General features: G+C 32.9%; 1 protein-coding gene and 1 long non-coding RNA gene across 2 annotated transcripts in view; both read right to left on the reverse strand.

Moving 5' to 3' along the window:
- Nucleotides 1-308: 308 nt before the first annotated feature.
- On the reverse strand, nt 309-631 carry LOC143641054 (uncharacterized). The gene is made up of 3 exons (XR_013155222.1): nt 613-631; nt 469-536; nt 309-358 (listed from the first exon to the last, which is right to left on the reverse strand). It is a non-coding gene; the product is annotated as an uncharacterized LOC143641054 (long non-coding RNA).
- A 7659-nt stretch (nt 632-8290) lies between these two features.
- Nucleotides 8291-20811, reverse strand: part of LOC143641037 (A-kinase anchor protein 9-like) — a 60245-nt gene continuing 47724 nt past the window's right edge. Inside the window, exons 11-17 of the mRNA XM_077108478.1 lie at nt 14812-14911; nt 13596-13688; nt 12853-13209; nt 10971-11174; nt 9596-9736; nt 9003-9119; nt 8291-8470 (exon numbers count right to left, since the gene is read on the reverse strand). Coding sequence (XP_076964593.1) covers nt 8291-8470; nt 9003-9119; nt 9596-9736; nt 10971-11174; nt 12853-13209; nt 13596-13688; nt 14812-14911 — 1192 coding nt within the window. The remainder of the gene's footprint in view (nt 8471-9002; nt 9120-9595; nt 9737-10970; nt 11175-12852; nt 13210-13595; nt 13689-14811; nt 14912-20811) is intronic.

The following is a 20811-nucleotide window of genomic DNA, read 5'->3' on the forward strand; positions in this document are numbered from 1 at the left end:
TGCTGTGAGTGGAGGGGAACATTCTCCACCACTCACGGGGGATAGACCAAAAGAGCCATTATGGCTCAGTGGACCTAAAGACAACAATGCCGTGTTACTACTTTAAGGCAGCCTTCTCCAAGACACCAACCCCCACATCTCCCGCTTTAGCAAATCATTCAGATTATTTCATAACCATTACACACAGAAATAAAAAGTAATTTACATACATTCTGCACCAAGAAATAAAATAGCTCCTTTTACAAAGTGCCCCCTACCTCTCCGAGGAGGATTTTGTAAATTTGGTCTCCCCAGCATTGGTTTTACAATCACAGGTTCATCTTGCCGCATTGCCATCTTTTGGGTCATTTCCAGTAGTCTTGAATATTGAGAAAGAATGGGTTGAATTATGAAACAGCAATCCTAAATAATATCTAGCATAACCTTAAAACACTATAAAACATACAGTAAGACACAAAAATCACATACTTCTGTCTCAAATTAGCAACTTCCCTTTTCTCTTCAGCTATAGCTCTTTCTGCAGAACGAGCTTTGAGCTATTAAAGAAAAAATATTCAAACTCAGTTGCGGTAGGCTATGCAAAAAATAAAGAAAAGGGGGAAAAAATCTTACCCAATTATCATGAGCTTTCTTCTCATGCATAGCAATCTGAAAAAGACAACACATTAAAAAAACGTTTTTAGGGACTCATTATTATAGCCTGTAATTGTCTGTATTAGATATCAAAGAATTCTGCAACTACAGGACAGTATTAATTACTACCTGGTTTTTAAATGAGCGCTCAGTTTTCTGTAATTCTTCTTCCATCTCTTCAATTCTCCGCCTAAGAATTACAACAACTGAATAAAATTTGAAACATTCTGACCATTTTCTCTTTATTCCATCAGCTATACTTTTAAAGACTTTTATCATACATAAGAAAAACATTTCTATAGTTATATGAATCCAGTGTGATCAAAACTAATAGTACAGACCAGGTGCAATGCCACATGCCAGTAATCCCAATGATTGGGAAGCTGAGGCTGGAAGATCACAAGTTCGAGGTCAGTCTCAGCAATTAAGTGGGAACCTATGCAACTGAGACCCTGTCTCAAAGTAAAAAAAAAAAAAAGGTCTAAGGATGTAGCTTAGTAGTAAAGCACCAAAAATAAATAAATAAATAAATAAATAAATAAAATAAAATAAAAACCTAATACTAATAACTTCTTTATCATTTAATTGCTAGAGATTCTGAATTGATAAATTATAATTTCCTTAACTTCTCAATAGTGTGTTCTCAAGTAATTCTGCTAGAAATATCTTCCTCCTTAAAACTTTTTTTCTTTTATTCAAATTATATCCATAGAAGATTTCCAAGGTCTATCAAATGCCACACTTTTGTGGGTCTTGATATAACACACAGCAAACTGATTTCTTAAGAATTACTACAACATACAAAACCCCCAGAACTGTTTGCATTGACCAAGTTCCCTATGGTCTTGCCCATTGGGTACAAGTAAATTTTTGTTAACATTTTTCATTTGTTAAGTTGCAATTTATTTTTTCTCCTGTGTGAATTGAATGTGTTCATATCCTCTCGTTATTTATACTTCCATGCTATTTTCTTCTATCTACATAATGTAAAAAAAAGATTAAAAAGAAAGCTAACACTAATTCATTACATTGACACCCTCCTTTAGAAACTGAACTCACTTGTAATTTTTAACTTCCTGTACATCGGAAATCACCTTTTCATCTGCAGCTGACAGCTGCTGCTCTTTTTCTAGTCTCTCACATTCTTCTTGACTCAGTTTCCTAAAATAAAGCCAGTTATCAAATCAAAAGTTTCTCTTTGTGAATATCACTTCCCACAATTCTATAAAATGCTTAGGCACATAAAATGGGAATTCAAACCTGCAATTTCATAAATCAAACTCTGGCAAATCACTTACATTTTCTAACTTCTCCTCTTAATTCTCTACTTACCAGTAAATAAAATAAATGTGAAAACAACATGTACCCCAAGGGCAAGTCTCCTGTGTGTAAGATAATAAAAATTCACTTTACTTCAATGTGGAAGATCAGGACTGATCAACCTAACATAATTAAACATATTAGGATAAAGCAGGGGATAATTCTTTTCTTGTTTCTGCCATGGGTAGAACACTAAGTATATCTTTGTCATGGAGGAACTCTTTTCTCAATCCAAGAATGGTACCATAATAAACATATAGTCAGTCAAAGAAAAAATCTTCTAGAATATGTCTTTTAGCTATGCAATTAACCACAGAACATTTTTCACACTTTAGAATTGTAAATTAAGCAAAAAGACAAATCTGAGTTTTGATAATGTCTATCAACCAGAAAAAGAAGCCAAACTGACCCACTATCAGAGTATTATCTACTGACAAGTTTTAACTCTGATCATGAAACTCAAGATGTTCATCTACTGACACAAAGGTAGCCACATTTAATGATTTAAAAAATACTATTTTCTGCTATCCTTGTACTACTTTAGCCATAGTTCCAATTCAAAAGATAATTAACTTGAAACTTAATTTTCCATAAATCAGAAGAACTACAGTAAAAAAGGATTACTGATACCAAATAGAAAAAGGGGATTATATATTCTTATATAGCTTCTCATTTAATTCTTCAGCAAGTATTTTATGAGTGGCTATAATATACTAGTTACCTTGTAAGATGCTAAAGAATAAAAGAGCTCACTGTTTCAGGTATAAATGATGCTTAAAGGAATATAATAATTTTCCCCACTGGCTTAAGAAGGAATATGGAGAAAACTGAATCTTGAAGGACAGAGAGAATTTTGTTTTCAATTATCAAAGAGTTAGTCTGAGAGCACTAAGAACAATCAAAACATCTTTATAAGAATATAAAATTGTGTTTGAAGGGATCCAAGCTAAAAAGTCAGTGAAGATATATGTATGTGGCCAAGATCCATTAGAAAAAGGAATCTCAGAATTACAAGTAAGGCTGGCACTTTAAGGTACTTTTCTCCTATTGAAGATAACACAAAGATATGAGTCTGAACCAAGCCTTCATTAATTTCCTGGGCTTTGAGGAAACATGAGGCTACCAATAAAGGGACCCTTAATAAATGCCCTAGCCTTTGAGTTTAGATTAGAAAGCACTGCACACTTAAGTGATGAACAGGCAAAAAAATCCAAAAGGAACAATACTGAAACATTGAAAAGACAAGTCATTTTTGAATTATCTTAATTGCTGACTAAGTTTAAAGTGACAATCTTACTCAAGTAACCTCAACACTTTTCTATAAGAAGACAACTTCGTCTTAGTCCTCAAATTTCATCTATAATTACCACAACAATGTTGGCCAATCAAAACTGACCAGGTACTCCATAAGACAAAATTCTGTGAGAAAAAATCCCACAGAAAAGGAAACCAGCTAATGGGGTTATCCGCACATGTTTTAAAATCACTGTGCTTTATATAGTCAAAAAAGTAAAGTCAAGATTATGAATTTCAGGGCTGGGAATATAGTTTAGTTGGTAGAGTGCTGCCTTGCATGCACAAGGCTCTGGGTTCAAACCCCAGCACCACAAAAGAGGAAAAAAAAAGATTATGAATTTTGTCAAAGGATTAGAAACTATAAAACCAAGAAATAGTTGGGTGTGGTGACCTACCTACAGTCAAAGATACTCAGGAGGCAGAGGCAGAATTATGAGATTAAAGATAGCTTGGAAAGCAGTAAGACCCTAGTCCCTTATGAGAAAGAGCAAGGAGTCTGGGGAGGTAGCTCAATAGTAGAGCACATGGCTCAAGGTCCTGGGTTTGAGCTGTAGTACTGAAATAGGACTGGGGTTGTGGCTCAGTGGTGAAGCACAGGCCCCACATGTGTGGGGCACTGGGATCAGTCCTCAACACCACATAAAATAAATAAAATATTGTGTCGGGGTGGGGATGTGGCTCAAGCGGTAGCGTGCTTGCCTGGCATGCGTGCGGCCCGGGTTCAATCCTCAGCACCCCATGCAAACAAAGATGTTGTGTCTGCCAAAAACTAAAAAATAAATATTAAAATTCTCTTTCTCTCTCTCTCTTAAAAAAATCCTATAAAAAATAAAATATTGTGTCCATCTACAACTAAAATAATATTTTAAACCCTGAATTTTTTAAAATCCTAAACTCAATGAATGATTTTAGCAGCAGATTTGGGAAGTGAAATAAATCCTAGAGCTTTTAACACAGGTCAGAAGAAAATATCCAGAAGAAGTAAATCCAGAATGTAGGAGGCAGGGGAAATCAAATTCTAATATGCATTATTATAATCAGAAGAGAGAATGAGGTAAAATCAACATTTAGAAAAAGACTCGAAAATTCAAGAAGTGTTTAATGGTCCCAAGCAACATAACTGCAAGAGGAAAAGTGGGTGGGGTGGGGAAAACTACACCTAGGCACTTCCCAATACAACTGTTAAAAAAACAGAGAAAGGACTACAGAAACTAGAAGAGGGATAAGACGAAACAACAATGATAATGGACTCCTTAAAGAAAAAATTTAAAACAGATGGTAATTAATTGGATATTTTTAAATTGCTAAAACTAAGTAACAGTCAAAATTCAGTAGCCAAAAGAAAGATCCTTTAAAAATGGAAACTGGTTTTAACTCTAATCATGAAGTTCATGTGAACCTAATACAGATTATAAAGGTAGCAATATTTAGTGAATAAAATACTATTTTCTGTTTATCCTTGTACTACCTTTGATACACTAATCAAATCTATCATTAAAGGACAATGTTCAAATAGAATGAAAATAATTTCAAATAAGAAACCAACAGTGTAGAATGCAGAACTACAGAAACTTTAAATATGTGTATAAATTGAATGAATGTCTTGTGGAGTTCACAGTATATGAAGTACTAACATACAATGCCACAACAGTTATCTGATTCAGGAGCTACTTAAAGCCCATAAAAAAAATAATAAACCTATTAATCTATGTCAGGTTTTTGTTAAATCCAGAATATATACCATGGCCTTTAAATTATGAGAAGATGAATAAAATTATAATTATATAATTATAATTCCATTATAATTTATGATTACATCAAGCTTATACAGGGGATGAGGAAAATAATTAAAAATATTTAAACTATTAAAAAGATACAAGGAAGAAAAAAAGAACAGGTCATCAAATAGAAAGCAAATTCTTCATAAACCACAGGCACATATTGACATGGACAGACTTATATTTTAGAAAGTCCACTCAACGGCTACAGAGAAAACTACTAAGAATTTGAAATAAGTTATATACAAATATAAAAAATGGAGAATGAAGACAGATGATCTAGGTTAGAAACAGAAAAGATGACACAGGCATGAACTAACATAGTACCTGGGGATGAGTAAAAAGAGTAAAAACCACAGATGAAGACTGAATGAATTTTGGAGGAGTTGAGAAAAATAGTGCTACAATTTAACTGCATTACAAAAAAATTAATTGCCATTTAGGTCATTCAGATTACTAGCAGGGACAGAGAAAACAAGTGTTCTTTTTAAAAAAAAGTGATAAAATGAGAAATGTTTATTTGAAACAGGCCAGGAATTTAGAACTGGCCTGAACAAAAATTTGAGATTCTAAAAAGGTCGCTTGGAGATCACAGAATTTTAGAAAAGTTAATGGAAAGGTTTCAATATTTAATGCATTAATTAGGCAACAGAAGTCAAACTACCTAAAAATAGTTAGGTCTGTAAGAAGGTCTGTCTTTGCTTTACAAGATATATAAAATAAATAAATAAATAAATAAATACATAAAAAATACATAAATAAATAAATACATAAATAAATAAATACATAAATAAATAAATATATATATATACCGAAGAGTAAAATCAGGTGCAAACAAATAAAATCTGACACAACCTATTTTTAGAGAATCCAAGTATTTTTGTGGATTAAAAACTTCAAATGAACTTTCAAAAAATAACTAGCTCCACACTAAGAAGATTAATATATAAATATATTCTACAAACAAGTACTTCTGTAATCATAACTCCTAAGGTCCTTGCCACAGTTCAATTTTGTGTGAACATCTGAGATATTCAAGTCCAAAACTTGTACCATCAATAAGTAAATATTATTCCTTTTTGAAGTTTTTATTCTACTAAAACATGTCATTCCAAATCACTCAGTATTTTTAAAGGTCCAGAGTTAGAGATACAAGTTCAAAACATTAGAATTACTTAACTGATCACAATGAAAGGTAATTAAAATAAAAAGGGGGATCATAGAAAGGGTCTAGAACTTTGCGAGGTATTTCCACATCAGTGACTTTTACCACTTCCTGCCTTCATATGAATTTGACAATTGATTACGATGTCCTCACAGCCTTAGTTTATGGTTCCAACTACCTCAGGACTCTTAAGACTGACGATGGAAAGAAAAATGCAACTTATAGGAAACAAAACACAAAGGAAAAAAGACAAATCTCTACTTATTACAACTAGAAGAAATTGTAAATAATCTTAAGAAAAGATAAAATTATCTATTAGTTCACACAGTGATAACAATAACAAACAATGAAAATCTTACTTTTGTAGTGCCATCTCATTTTTCTGGTAGAGTTCATTTAAAATCTCCACTTTCTGCCTTAGAGTTTTGCATTCCTCTTCCAGTCCAACTTTAGAAGACTGTAGTGAATTGCAGTCACCTTCTAATTTCTTTATTTGGTCTGTAAAGGATAAAACAGCTTATCTCTATATGTGTACAAGGACTTAAGAACTTGTTTGAGGGAGTAGTGCCAAGAAAAGTAAGAAGCATGAAAGCAAGAAGCCATTCTTTATCTTTCCAATAAAATTTTAAGTCTTTCCAACATGGCAATTTCTTCTCAAGAAGAACCCACCTTCTAGATTACATTTTGTGGACATCGAGGCTCTTAGCATAAGTTGTAAAAGTTTTAGATCCTCTTCAACTACTGATATTGTAGTTTGTGTCTAAAAATTGCAGAAAAGAGAGGTATTCTTAAAAGTGAGGCACAGGAAGAATTCACAGGCACTATGGGACTCTTACAAAGAACTATACCCGAGAGACATCCATCATCTGCTTAATTTGATCTTTGATCTTCTCATTCCGATCACCTAAAAAACAAAAGACTTTAGCTTTTTCTTTCCTTACTTTTAACTCTATACTCTCCTAACTTCCCCAAACTAAATAATGATTGTGTTCAAACACCAGAAGAAAAAAAAATCAATTAAATAACTAAACTGATTAGACTAATGACTTTTAAGAGAATTGCAAGCTTAGATTTAAAAAAAAAAGAGAGAGAGAGAGGTGAATTTCAGGCTGGGGTTGTGGCTCAGTGGTAGAGTGCTCACCTAGCATGTGTGAGGCACTGAGTTTGATCCTCAGCATAAAAATAAATAAAAGTACTGTGTCTGTCTTAAAAACAAAACAAAACAAAAGGTGAATTTCTAGTTTGCACAACTAAAATGTTATCTATGCTATTCTTGTAAGATAAAAGCTTTTCTTCTCTCTCAGATCTATTTTCACCTGGGCAAGTAAGTGTCTTATTTAGAAAGATTCAATCCTCTATTTTCTCCCTGAATCTACTACCAGGTGTGGTTTGAAATACTTGCTATGTAAGCAATATCCAACTTTGGAGAAAACATCTGGAAATATTTTCCTCATCAGTAAACACTGTTACACTCCCTCTCTCTAGCTTTCTGATAGTCTCTAGCCTCTGTTCTCACAGCCTTAGTTTATGGTTCCAACTACCTCCAGACTCTTAAGACTGACTGTGGACCTTAAAACCACAGACCCATAGAGATGATGAGTATCAAAATCAACTATCATCTGCATAAGTTAAGAAATAAATTTCTCTTACTGTACAATGTTCAACACTCTAAGTATTGTACAGGATGTGACTATTGTAGCTGCAGTGTACTTACTAGTTTTCAACGGGATAGAAAAGGTCAGTGTTCTTCACATGCCTATTGCTACATTATACCCCAGCAACCCACCTCTGCCAATGCAACAGACATATCTATAGATCCAGTGATATGTGTCTACAACCCTGAAGCTTAAGAAGAAAATCAGCCAGCTGAAAAGTGGCATCTGTATAAATACTTAATTAAAGACAGGAAAGCAAAAAAAGGATTCAACCTCCCTGAGACTGATCTTACCTGCTACCTCTCCGTTGGTTAATTCATCTGACTCATCTTCTCTATTTTGATCCTCAGATTCAGATTCACATTGTAACCGATTCAACTGTGTGATATAATTAGTTAAAGCCTAGAAAAGAAGCAAAAGGTTGGAAGACTCTCGATTGTAATTCAGAAGATTTCAGGAGAATTCATGAGATGAAACATGTATTTGGAGTATAAACTTACATTAATAGTATCATCTTTGTGATTAAGAGCTACAAGTAAATCTTTCTGGGACTTCTCAAATGATTTGATTTGTTCACTGAGCTCAGCGTGTGATGCACTCCAGTCTTTGACTTCCTGCTGCAACTGAAAAGTCAAAACACATGAATTCCTATGGGTTATGGAGGAATTTCTGCACTGGATACATCAGGACTACAAGACTTAGACAAAGAAATAGAGAACCATACTCCTCGGTGGCCTGCCTCAATCAAGGGGGTTGAGACCTTGGTTAAGGAAGAGGGCAGAGTGGCCCCAACTCTCACAGCTGCAGTGAGAACATCAGAGCTCTCAGGAAGTTGACCCTGTTTATTGTATTCCCCAGAAAATTGCTGCCAATTCAAATAATTTACCTCCAGCAGGAATGGCTGGGCACATATGACTGTCTCCTAAATTTAGACTCCTTATCATGTAATCTTCCCTTGGCTGGTGAATCAGTAACTACTCAAAAGAGGATCATAAAATACTTAATTTTCTGGTTTAAAAAGTTTCTTTGAGGCAATGCAAGTTAATAACTGATTGACATTTTAAGAAAATACACATATACAAGATAAAAATCAGGATGAATAAAATTTATTACATTTGAACAACCATTTTAATTGACTTTGCACTGAAAAAATACACATTTTGTATAGCTTTCACTGGACAGACTATCAGGAGGTACATCTTCAGGTTTTCTGTCCATTTCCTTTTCTTTCAATATCTGTTCCTCAATTTCCCTTTGGTTTTCATTTTCATTCTGTTTAAGTTTGTGCAACGGCAGAGAGGACAAGACAGAAAGAAAACCTGTCATCTTAAAAACAGCATATCATTCTTCTGTACTGGTATGATGTGAACCAGAAAGTGCTTGAAATAATATTTAACTACAATTTATCAAGAGATCAGCAGTATCAAGAAAAGGATAAAACATTCAAGTGTAGAGATGAAAAATGTTTTAATGGCTTCAAACTAATATACTCTACATAGTGTGGCAATAAGGGTTGTCAATAAAGGTTGCTCCTTGGTAGAACAACAGTTTCTCCTACAGCAATGCCAGATTCAAATTATCTTAAACAGAAAGCAAGGCATTTTGACTCCACCTACCTTATATCTAAGTGATCACCAATATGTTAAGCTCAGTAACTATAAAAATACGTCACCTACCAACAATAAAGACAAACAAATCCTACTTCATTGTTGATCTACTGTTCCTAAATGCACCAAAGTCAATACTACCTGTGTTTGCGTACTGCTGCTGTGCAGCTCACAACACAGCTTCTCTCTTTCAGCAAAAGACAGCTGCTTTAGTGCTTCCAACTCTTCTAAAAGCACCCTTTCTCTTTCTGAAACCAGGTTTTTGTTATTTAATGAGGATCTCTAAATAAGAAAAGAGGTCATGGAAGAATATTGATTGCGATAGAGGTAAAAAGCAGAAACATCAAGCAGATTTCTTTTAACCCCTTGGGACCAAGAGACCTTGGTTCTACCTTATGATTCATATTTCATTATTAGGGATTAAAAGGCACATATGAAGTTCAATGCAAAATTCGCAACTTTAGAAAAAAAGTTATTTAAACTTAAATATTCAGGAATTTGTATAGTTCGAGTAATATTTTCTCTGTCAATTTTTGCATTGAAATTTTAGAAGAACAAATTCACAAAATGCAATGAAGAAAAGCAAAACTGATTTTTCTTTTTTTTTTAAAGGAGAGAGAGAGAGAGAAAGAGAGAGAATTTTTTTTTTAATATTTATCTTTTAGTTCTCGGCGGACACAACATCTTTGTATGTGGTGCTGAGGATCGAACCCGGGCCGCACGCATGCCAGGTGAGCATGCTACTGCCTGAGCCACACCCCCAACCCTGCAAACTGATTTTTCAAATGATATATTTTATTCTCAAATATCAATTTCCCTATTATTTTATATTTAAAAAATACACGTTTTAGTTTTCAAAATTAAATTCAATAAATTTGTTTTCATAAGAACTTTCATGTAAATATTTCTTGCTTTTCTGCAATAATGTTGTGAGTATATTTTATATAGCAGTTGATAAGAATATAGCTCCCAAATACCATGAGATATTTAAATTTAGAAAAGAATGTTATATAAATTTGAATTTCTCTAATCAATAAGAGATGTGTCCTTGGAGAGAGTTCTAGAAACAGATTACTTCAGAAGATTTCCATTCATGATTAAAAAGATGGATTAAAGATAGATAAAGATAAGCCTTGGAGATGGTAATTGGTAGACTCACAGAACTACAAATGAACATTGAAAAAGTGAATGTCAGCAACTGTATACTCAAGTACCTCAGTATAATATTTCTAAAACTCTCAAAGTGCTTTAGCTATGTATGGTCAATAGAATTTTTAAATTTATATTGTAGTCACATTTCCAGTGTCTGAAAGGCAGTTAAATAAAATGATAATGCACATTATATCAGTTGAGTTAGGTGTGCCTAACAAGGTCTAAAGTTGATCCCAGGAACTTCCTGATGTTAAGTATTTGTAATTTATTTGTATCTAGGAAAAATAATTTTGACTTAAAAAAAAGCCACATAAAAAATACCATTATTTCAATTGAGGAGAAAAGAGACTCTAAAATTCCATACCTGGGCTAACTGTCTATTAAGTCTCTTAATCTCTTCTTGAATCTGCTCCATGTGTCTCATGTGTGCCTGCCTCAACAGTTCTGTGGCCTGTTGATGTTCTTCATACTGTCGTACAAGTTCTTGCCTCATATCTTCCAACTGTTCTTCGTTTGACATCATTTGTCTAGAAGCATCCATGCTTGATGTCAACATCTTACCATGAATCTTTGATAGGAAAAAAACACAAGCAAAAAACTCAATCATAACATATTTTGTGGTAATTAGTCACCACTGATACTTTAACTGAATATGAAAACAATTCTATTAACAACATAAAGCATCTGAGTTTTAGTTTTATTATTAAACAAAAGCATAAATCACTTTTTTAAAAAAAATTATTTTTTAGTTGTAGATGAACATAATACCTTTTTTCATTTATTTTATGTGGTGCTGAGGATCGAACCTAGTGCCTCACCCATGCAAGGCAAGCGCTCTACCACTGAGCCACAACCCCAGCCCATAAATCACTTTTTTTAAAAAAGTATTTTTCTTATTTATAATTCCAAAACAACATGAAGTTAATTTATTACCACCATATATGTTATTTTCCAAAAGGAAACAGCTACTTACAAGATAGTTTAGCTAAAATCTAATTCTAACAGAGAAAAACAAAATACTTTATCCACCCCCTCCAACCCCCACCCCATCCACTTTTTTTTCCGCCCATACTAGAGATTGATCCCAGGGCCTCACACATGCTGGGCAAGTGCTCTACCACCAAGCTACATCTCTAGCCCCTTCTCTTAATGAAGTTATAACTCCTTTATATCTCTTGATATTTTATAATGGGGAAATAATATAAACAACAACAACAACACACACACACACACACACACACACACACGCAAAGTTTATAGGGCCAGGGTTGTGCCTCAGTAGTAGAGTGCTTGCCTAGCATGCATGAGGCACTGGGTTCAATCCTGGGAACCACATAAAAATAAACAAATAAAATAAAGGTATTATGTCCATATACAACTAGAAAAATATTTTTAAAAATTAAGTTCACAAAATATAAGGAATTTTGCCTATTTAATTTTTATTCATTGGTCATCACCGTATTATAGAAAACTGCTTATTCAAAGAAAAATTATAATAAATTTTATTTGGAAATAAATGCTTTACATTTATGAGTTTCTCACACTCATGACAAGTCAATAGGTTCTATGAATACTTCAATCCCTTATGATACTAATTAAAATCATTCTGCCTTGAACAGCTACAGCTAAATTAGTTTTCATAAACATTTCACAAGTTTTGCATTACATAAAAAGCTGACAGTTTTATTTGAATACTCCTCTGAACAAGATATATCTATCATGAACACATAAAATAAATTTGAAATTCAGATAATTTTAAAAGAAGTAGAATTTATTGTTTTCTAATAAAGGCTGCAATTCGTTGGGGTAACAGATCCTCAACTAACAAGAAAAAAGAATTAGCATATAGATAATAAGATACTTTGAATTGTCTTCTTGAATTCGTAGCAATTTCCTTTTATGTTCTTACATTTAATTGAGCAAATCATTTGGCCACAGGTATTACCTAGTTATAATATAATTAATCTTCAATTAGTTTAAATAAAATTAACACAGGTATAATTTACAATGAGAACTTAACATGTACTATGTCCATAAGACAACCAAGAATACTATGACCTGATTTATTTTATACTTCACACCAATATTGTTTCACTTAATCAAATACCTTATAATTAATAAAATACATTAAAGTCAAGACTGGACTTCATACTTTCATTCTCTATTAATCAGCATTATTGCTACTGTTTTAAACTGAAGATATTATTATAAGTTTTTCTTTTTTATATTCAAAGAAGCATACTTACAGATTCGCTAACAATAAATGTTTTGTCTTTGGAAAACATTTCTTCTGAAATAGTTAGTTGGTGGACCTCTGATTCTATTATATCATCAAGATGATCACTGTTTGGTAATAGAACTTCTCCATCTTCTCCTAACTCTTTACTAAGTGGCTTAAATTCTTCTTTAAATTTCATGTCCAATGCATCAGAGGTCTGAAGATTAATTTGATCCTGAGATAATTTCATTTCATTAAAATAATGTTTTTCATTTTGCTGACAGAAAGTAAGTGCTTGTTTTGATGACATAGTATTTTCTTTTCCCTTTGATAGCCTAGATAGTTTAGTTTGTTGAGCAAATGCAACGCTCATTGACACAATGACCTAAAGAAATCAATCAAACAAACAAAAAAGGATTAGATTTATAAATACCAGCTGGATTTAAAAAGTGGGTCATTACTCAAAATTATATGAATTAGAAAAAAGCCTGGCCTCATAGTTTTAAAAACAAAAATAAATCCTCTGATAAAGTGATACAGAGATAGGCTATTTTTCAATAAATTTAACATCAAAGTGTTTTACTGCCTGCCTTTTAAAATAAAACAAGCAAAACTTTTCTAACTATAACATCATGTTTGATGGACTATATATGAAACTTACAAATAAAAACAAAGTACATACCATCAATAAAATCCATGCTTTTTTTGACAGTTCAAAGATCAAGAAAATCTATAAACCAAGAAAACCTTGCAGATAAACTATAAACTTACCTTAGCTATTTCTTCTTCTAATCTTTCTTGGTATTGTTTTTCCAAAAATTTAACCATATTTGTTTCTTGTTTCATTCCACATTCCTTAGAAAACTAAATTGAAGGGTGAAATATGACAATTTACACTGATTTTATACCATTAATTTTAAGGACGTAGTCAATATTCCAAAAATATCACTATTTTTGGACACTTTCAAATAAAAATAAATTTCAGTTATCTTTTAACTAAAAACATTTAATCTAATAATCCTACAAAATAATTACACTTACTATAAACTTAAAGATGCAAAGAGAGAAATATATTTACATATCTGTAATTATTAGCATAAATTCTAGGGTGGGTTAAGGATACTTAAATATAATTAATAAGACATAGGTAAAATGTTAACAAGTGGCTATGTTTGATAATGAAAGCATGAGCAAATTTTCTTCTTGGTATTTATTAAAAGAACACCATTTTCCACATACAAATTATTTTTATCAATTAAAAAAATAAATCTAATTTTAGAAATGTAGATATACTGTCAACATGATAGTATTTGTTTATTTACCAATCATTTGAATTTCATCCAACAGACATTTAATAAGGGACGAGTGTGGCTCATATCTCTTCTTAATATCCAGAATGAGAATGGGCAATAGTCAGTGATTTTAATTTTTACTAGAATTTAGAATTATTTAGTGAAGATGAAGATGCAGTTGGGGGTTGAAAAAAGTTTTGAATAATACAATGTCGAGGACAGGCAGAGAGTGGTTCAGTGGCAAGCACGGTAAAAAAAGCTTTTTTCTATCATTATTTCTGTTGGAAGATGGCCTGATCCATTATTCCAGCCCTAGCACCTTGGATTTTAGGGAATCCTATACACCATTCTGAAGATACCCTCCGCTTCCATAATGGGAAGAAAAGACTATGTTGGCCATGGTACTGAAGCTGATTTGTTACACAGTTCATAAAGAAATGTTACAAAGAAAAAATTTAAACTGTAATAGGGGAGGAAAATTCTCAAATTTAACTTTCTCTGTGTTTTTCCTATGCTATGAAAAATATTTCTATAGACATTCTGGATCTTTTACATAAGGTATTATCCTCATGATTTATGCTTAATCTTAGCCAAATATTTACTACATAATTACAAAACTGAAGACATAAAATTGATAGTAAGAAAAAGTATCAGTGTACATAACTGTTTAAAAATGAAGATTAAAAATAACATACCTCTATTGCATGATCAATATTCTTTTTTAGACAACTTCCAGGATGTACTACTGATTTCTGTACATCAGATTCTTTAATTACCACTGAATCAACAGAGAAGCTAAATATAAATAAAAAAGTATAAAAAAATTAGTGTTGTGTGTTTTATCCAAAGTTTCTACCATGCATAACGTGTACTGAGGCAGTGGGGAGACAAAAATGATAGTTCCCCCAGGGTTACAAGTATTGTAACTTAAAACATTTTTGACTAAGTTTTCCAATTAAAAGTAACAATGAATATTATGTCATTTAATGAATTTCAGTATAAATGTATGATAAAAAATTTATTATGTAAAAAAACATTTTTAATAATTCTTTTAAAAATAACATCTTAGATATGCTTATATAGCAACAGTGTACATAATATAACATACTATATACACTGATACTACACACTACTTATATACCTAAGATATATGATACATATTATTCATATTACATGGATATCTAAATTACACAGACACAAAACATATAATAATATAGAATAGATTATATTGGATTAAATATATTAAAAGAGCCAGGTACAGTGGTGTGTGCTTGCAACTCCAGAAATTTGGGAGGTTGAGGCAGGAGGATCAAAAATTCAGGATGAGCCTTAGCAATTTAGTGAGACTCTCTTTCAAAAAAAAAAAGGGGTTGGAAATGCAGGAAGATGGCTGAATAAAGTATTTGCTTCCCTGACAGATCTGTGGAGTGAACCAAGAAAAGCAAAAAGGTCACTTTTTTCAACAAGATGGGTGAATGGTCCAGAACTAGGAAGGACTTAACTGGAATTTAATACTGGATACTCAAAACAGATCATGGACTCAAGAGATCTTGTATAATAAAATAAGGGGGAAAGATCCCCAGCTCCAGAGCTGTAAAATAGCTGGAAGTACAAACCAGAATAATCCCTATGTGAATGTAGTAAAGCAATAAAGGAATCCCCATTCCTAGGAAAACAGAGGTGTTTTGCGGTATGGAGAGCTTAAGAGCTCAGAGATACTGCTCAAAAAACAACAACAACAAAAAAATCAGTAAGCTGTGCTGCACAGCATCTGTGTACAGGAGGGAAGCCACCAGCTTTCTTGGCGGCATGCATGGAGGACAGCAGAAAGAACCCTTGTGAAGCAGTGGCTGGGGTCCTGCAGCTAGGTGAGTCAATTATTGGCAGATCGAAGTCTGGCCCCAAAAATGTGCAAGGCAAACCCATGCTGTGTGATAGAGAGTGTTCCAAAGTGACTGGAGAAAATCAAGCATGGAGGGACATTTACACAGGAGAATACTGATCAAGGAAACCCACCTGGCTTTTCCCTCCCCATCCAATCAGCTGCTTGCAGTACTGGCTGGAAGAGAAGTGCCTGACTGTGAATTTGAAAGGACAGGCAAAGGAAGAGATCAAGTTTGGAGACCAAATGACGACCAGGGTTCATGGGGTCTGCAGGCAAAGCAGTGGGCTAAGAACAGATTCCTACATCACATGTGTAGAACCTAAAGGAGATTCCCGAGGTATGGTCTTCCAATGTGGACAGACAATTGCTGAGCCTTGGAGGTGTGATGACTTAAAATCTTCAGAACAATAGGCACGCAGTGAAGAGATTGGAACGTACCTAAGCCTACACCTTGGCTCTAGTAGTTCCGCTTCCAGGACTAATACTCTCACCCTAGCAACCCTAACTACCCTGAGGGTAGAGCTAGCATCAAATTCCAGACAACAGACCTAACTGCACAGAAGAGAAGCTGAGAAACTTGAACAGCAAATGGAAAAAAAGTGTTCAATTTTTCATCCAGATTCCTTTTTTTTCTTCTCTCACATGTCTACCATTTTTGAAACCAAGTATTTTTCATGGATCATTTTATTGAGGACTGGGATATCTGAATAGTACATTACAGTTTATTATTTTCTTTTAAAAAATTATATATATATTCCCATCTCATTTATCTGTTTCCTTGTATTCTCTTTCTCACTTTTCTCTTGCTAACACCCAACCTCTATTTAAAGTCCTCCCTTCATTCTTCCTATAATTTTTTAACTTCTATCTTTTCTGATCCTTCCTCATAAACATCACACCCTACATGACTTTTGTTCTCTCTTTGTCCACCAATGGAAACTGTAAACTTTTTTGCAAACTTAATGTTTATATTGTAGACAATAATTGAACACACCATTTCAGTTTAATGGAATAAAACTGTGGATGCCTTAATAGGAGCTATTTGGTTTAAGGCTGTATATTGTTTGTATTGGGTGCAGTTATTATTTGTCTCTTCCTTAAAGGCGAGGTACTAGAAATCTTCAGGGACACTATTAAAATACAGGGTAGACACTGTACTGCTTGAAATCCACACTGCTAGAAGGACAGACATAAGAACAACATGAGAAAACAATGGAACAAAGTGGCCCAAACAAACCAAGATGATCCAATAATTAAACCCATAGACAACACAGTAAAAGAAATGTAGAAAAGGAATTTAGAATGTACATATTAGACTGACCTGGTACATAAAGAATGATATAGGGAATAAAATCAGAGATAAATTTGAGGAGGTAAAAGATCATTGCAGAGGCAGAGATTCTCAGAAAATGACAACAACAACAACAACAACCCCAGAAATCCTCAAAATGAAACAATCAATAAACCAATTAAAAATTCAATGGAAATTATTATCAATAGACTAGACCATTTGGAAGATAGAACCTCAGGCAATAAAGACAAAATATATAATTTTGAAAATAAAGTTGACTACACAGGGAAGATGGTAAGAAACCATGAACAGAACTTCCAAGAATGATGAAATAACAAGAAAAGACCAAATTAAGATTTATCGGGATAGGTGAAGGCATAGAGATACAAACCAAAGGAATGCCCAGTTTTTCAATGAAATAATATGAAAAAATTTCCAAAATCTGAAGAATGAAATGGAAAATCAAATACAAGAGGACCTCAAATGTACAAGATCACAACAGATCCACATCAAGACACATCATTAAAAAAAGGTCAAATATAGAAAATAAGGATTGAATTTTAAAGGTTATGAGAGAAAAAATATCAGATTATATATAGAGGGAAACTAATTAGGATCTCAGGTGATTTTTCAACCCAGACCCTCAAAGCCAGGAGGTCCTGGAATAATATATACCTAGTTCTGAAGAAGATGGATGCCAACCAAGAATTTTATATCTAACAAAATAAAACTTCAGATTTAAAGATGAAATAAAAACCTTCCATAATAAAAAAAAAAGTTAAAAGAATTCATAACTAGAAAATCTGTGCTATAAAACATTATCAACAAAATATTCCATGAAGATGGAAAAAAAAGTCAAAAATCAACAAAGGGAGGAGCCATACAAAAGGAATAATCAATCAAAGAAGAAATTAATTCAAATTAAAAAGTAGAAATAATCTAAAATGACTGGGAACACAAATCATATCTCAAAAATAATGTTAATGGTCTAAACTAATAAACCCAAAAGACATAGATTGGCAGATTGGATTAAAAAAACAAAACCCCAAAATCTGTTGTCTCCAAGAGACTCACCTCATAAGCAAAGACATCCACACAGTGAAAATGAAAGGACGGGAAAAAACATATCACTCAAATGGACTGAGTAAACAAACAGGGGTTTCTATCCCCATGTCAGATAAAGTGTACTTCAAGCCAAAAGTTAATCAGAAGGGACAAAGAAGACATTTCATACTGCTTAAGGGAATTATACATCAACAAGACATAACACGTTAAATATTTATGCCCCAAACAATGGAGCATCTACATATATCAAACAAACCCTTCCTCAATTTCAAGAATTAAATAGACCATAATACAATAATACTGAGTGACTTTAACAAACCTTTCTCACTACTGGATAGATCGTCAAACAAAAACTAAACAAAAAAACTATAGAACTTAATAATATAGTCAATAATTTATACTTAACAGACATATAAAGAGTATTATATCCATCAACGAATACATGTTCTTCTCAGCAGCATACAGACTCTTCTCTAAAATATGCCACAAAGCAACAATTATGAAATAAAAAAGAGATTATACCCTGCATTCTATCAGATCATAATGGAATGAAATTAGAAATAATTGATACAATAAAAAATAAAAACTCCAACACCTAGAGACTAACCAATGGATATAAGAAGAAATCAGGGATGAAATTTTTAAAATACTTACCAGAGATAAATGAGAACTAATACAACTTGTCAAAATCTCTGGGACACTATTAAGATAAATTCATTAAAAGAACGGAAAGTCAATGAGTAAATGACCTAACATAAGATCTCAAAGCCCTAGAAAAAGAAAAACAAATCAACACCAAAAGCAGTAGAAGACAGGAAATAATTGAAATCAGAGCTGAAATAAATGAAATTGAAATAATTGGAACAATTAAAATATTAACAAAACAAAAATTTGTGTCTTTGAAAAAATAAATAAAATTGATAAACTCAATTGTGCTAATGAAGACAGAAAACTCAAATCACTAAAATTCATAATGACAAAAAATATTACAACAGATACTGTTGAAATACAGTAGAGAATCAGAAGCTATTTTAAAAATTTATACTGCAATAAAAATGAAAAATTTAAAGACATCAACAAATTTCTAGAGACAAATGAGCTACCCAAATGGAATTAGGAGGACATACACAATTTAAACAGATCAATTTCAAGCAATAAAATAGAAGAAGTCATCAAAAGCCAACCATTTAAGTAACGCCCAGGACGAAAAAGATTCTTACCCAGTACTACAAGACCTTTGATGAATTAATACCAATAAGCCTCAAACTATTTCATGAAACAGAAAAGGAGGGAACTCTTCCAAACTCATTCTATGAAGCTAGTATCACCTGATATCAAAATCAGACAAAGACACATCAAGGAAAGATAACTTCAGACCAATATCCCTAATGAACATAGATGCAAAACTTCTGTATACAATTCTGGCAACTTACATATAAAAACATTAAAAATATAGTTGTTATGGTTTGGTTGTGAAGTATCCCCCAAAAGTTCACATAAGACAATGCAAGAAGATTCAGAAGAGAAATGACTAACCTAATCAGTGAATTAATCCCCGATAGGAATTAAATGAAGTGGCAGGGTATGGCTGGAGGAGATGGGAATTGGGGGGATGGCTATGGAGTATACATTTTTTATATGGAGAGTGGAGTCTCTATATGGGGTATATATTGTGTATCTGGAGAGTGAAGTCTCTGACTCTGTTTCCTGATCACTATGTGAACTCCTTCCCTGTGTCACACTCTTCTTCCAGATGTTCTGCCTTACCTCAAAGCCCAAGGGATGGAGCTGGCCTTCTATGGACTAAGACGTCTAAACACGATGAGCCCTCAAATAACACCATGAGTCCTTTTCCTCTCTTAAAATTGTTCTGGTCAGATCTTTTAGTAACAGAAATAAAAAAACTGACTAAAACAATAGTGCATCATATTCAAGTGGGATTCAAGGTTGGTTCAACATACAGAAATAAATAAATGTAATTCATCACATCAATAGACTTCAAGAAGAATCATATAATCATTTCAATTGGAGCACAAAAAGCATTTGACAAAATAAAGCACCCTTTAATGTTTAAAACACTAGAAAAACTAGGGATAGTAGAAACAAATCTCAACACTGTAAAAGCTATACATGCTAAACCCAAGACCAAAATCATTCTAAATGGAGAAAAACTGAAGGCATTCCATCTACGAACTGTAGTAAGACAAGAATACCCTTCTTTTTTTACCACTTTTATTTGATATAATCCTGGAAACTAGCCAGGGCAAGTAGACAGAAGAAAGAAATTAAAGGGATACGAATAGAAAAAGAACTCAAATTATTACTATTTGCCGACAATATGATTCTATAGTTAGAAGACCTAAAAAATCCACCAGAAAACTTCTAGAATTAATGAATGAAATTCAGCAAAGTAGTAGGATATAAAATTAACAACTATACATCAAATGCATTCCT

Source organism: Callospermophilus lateralis, unplaced genomic scaffold (genome assembly GCF_048772815.1).
Source record: "Callospermophilus lateralis isolate mCalLat2 unplaced genomic scaffold, mCalLat2.hap1 Scaffold_83, whole genome shotgun sequence".
NCBI classification, from domain to species: Eukaryota; Metazoa; Chordata; class Mammalia; order Rodentia; family Sciuridae; genus Callospermophilus; species Callospermophilus lateralis.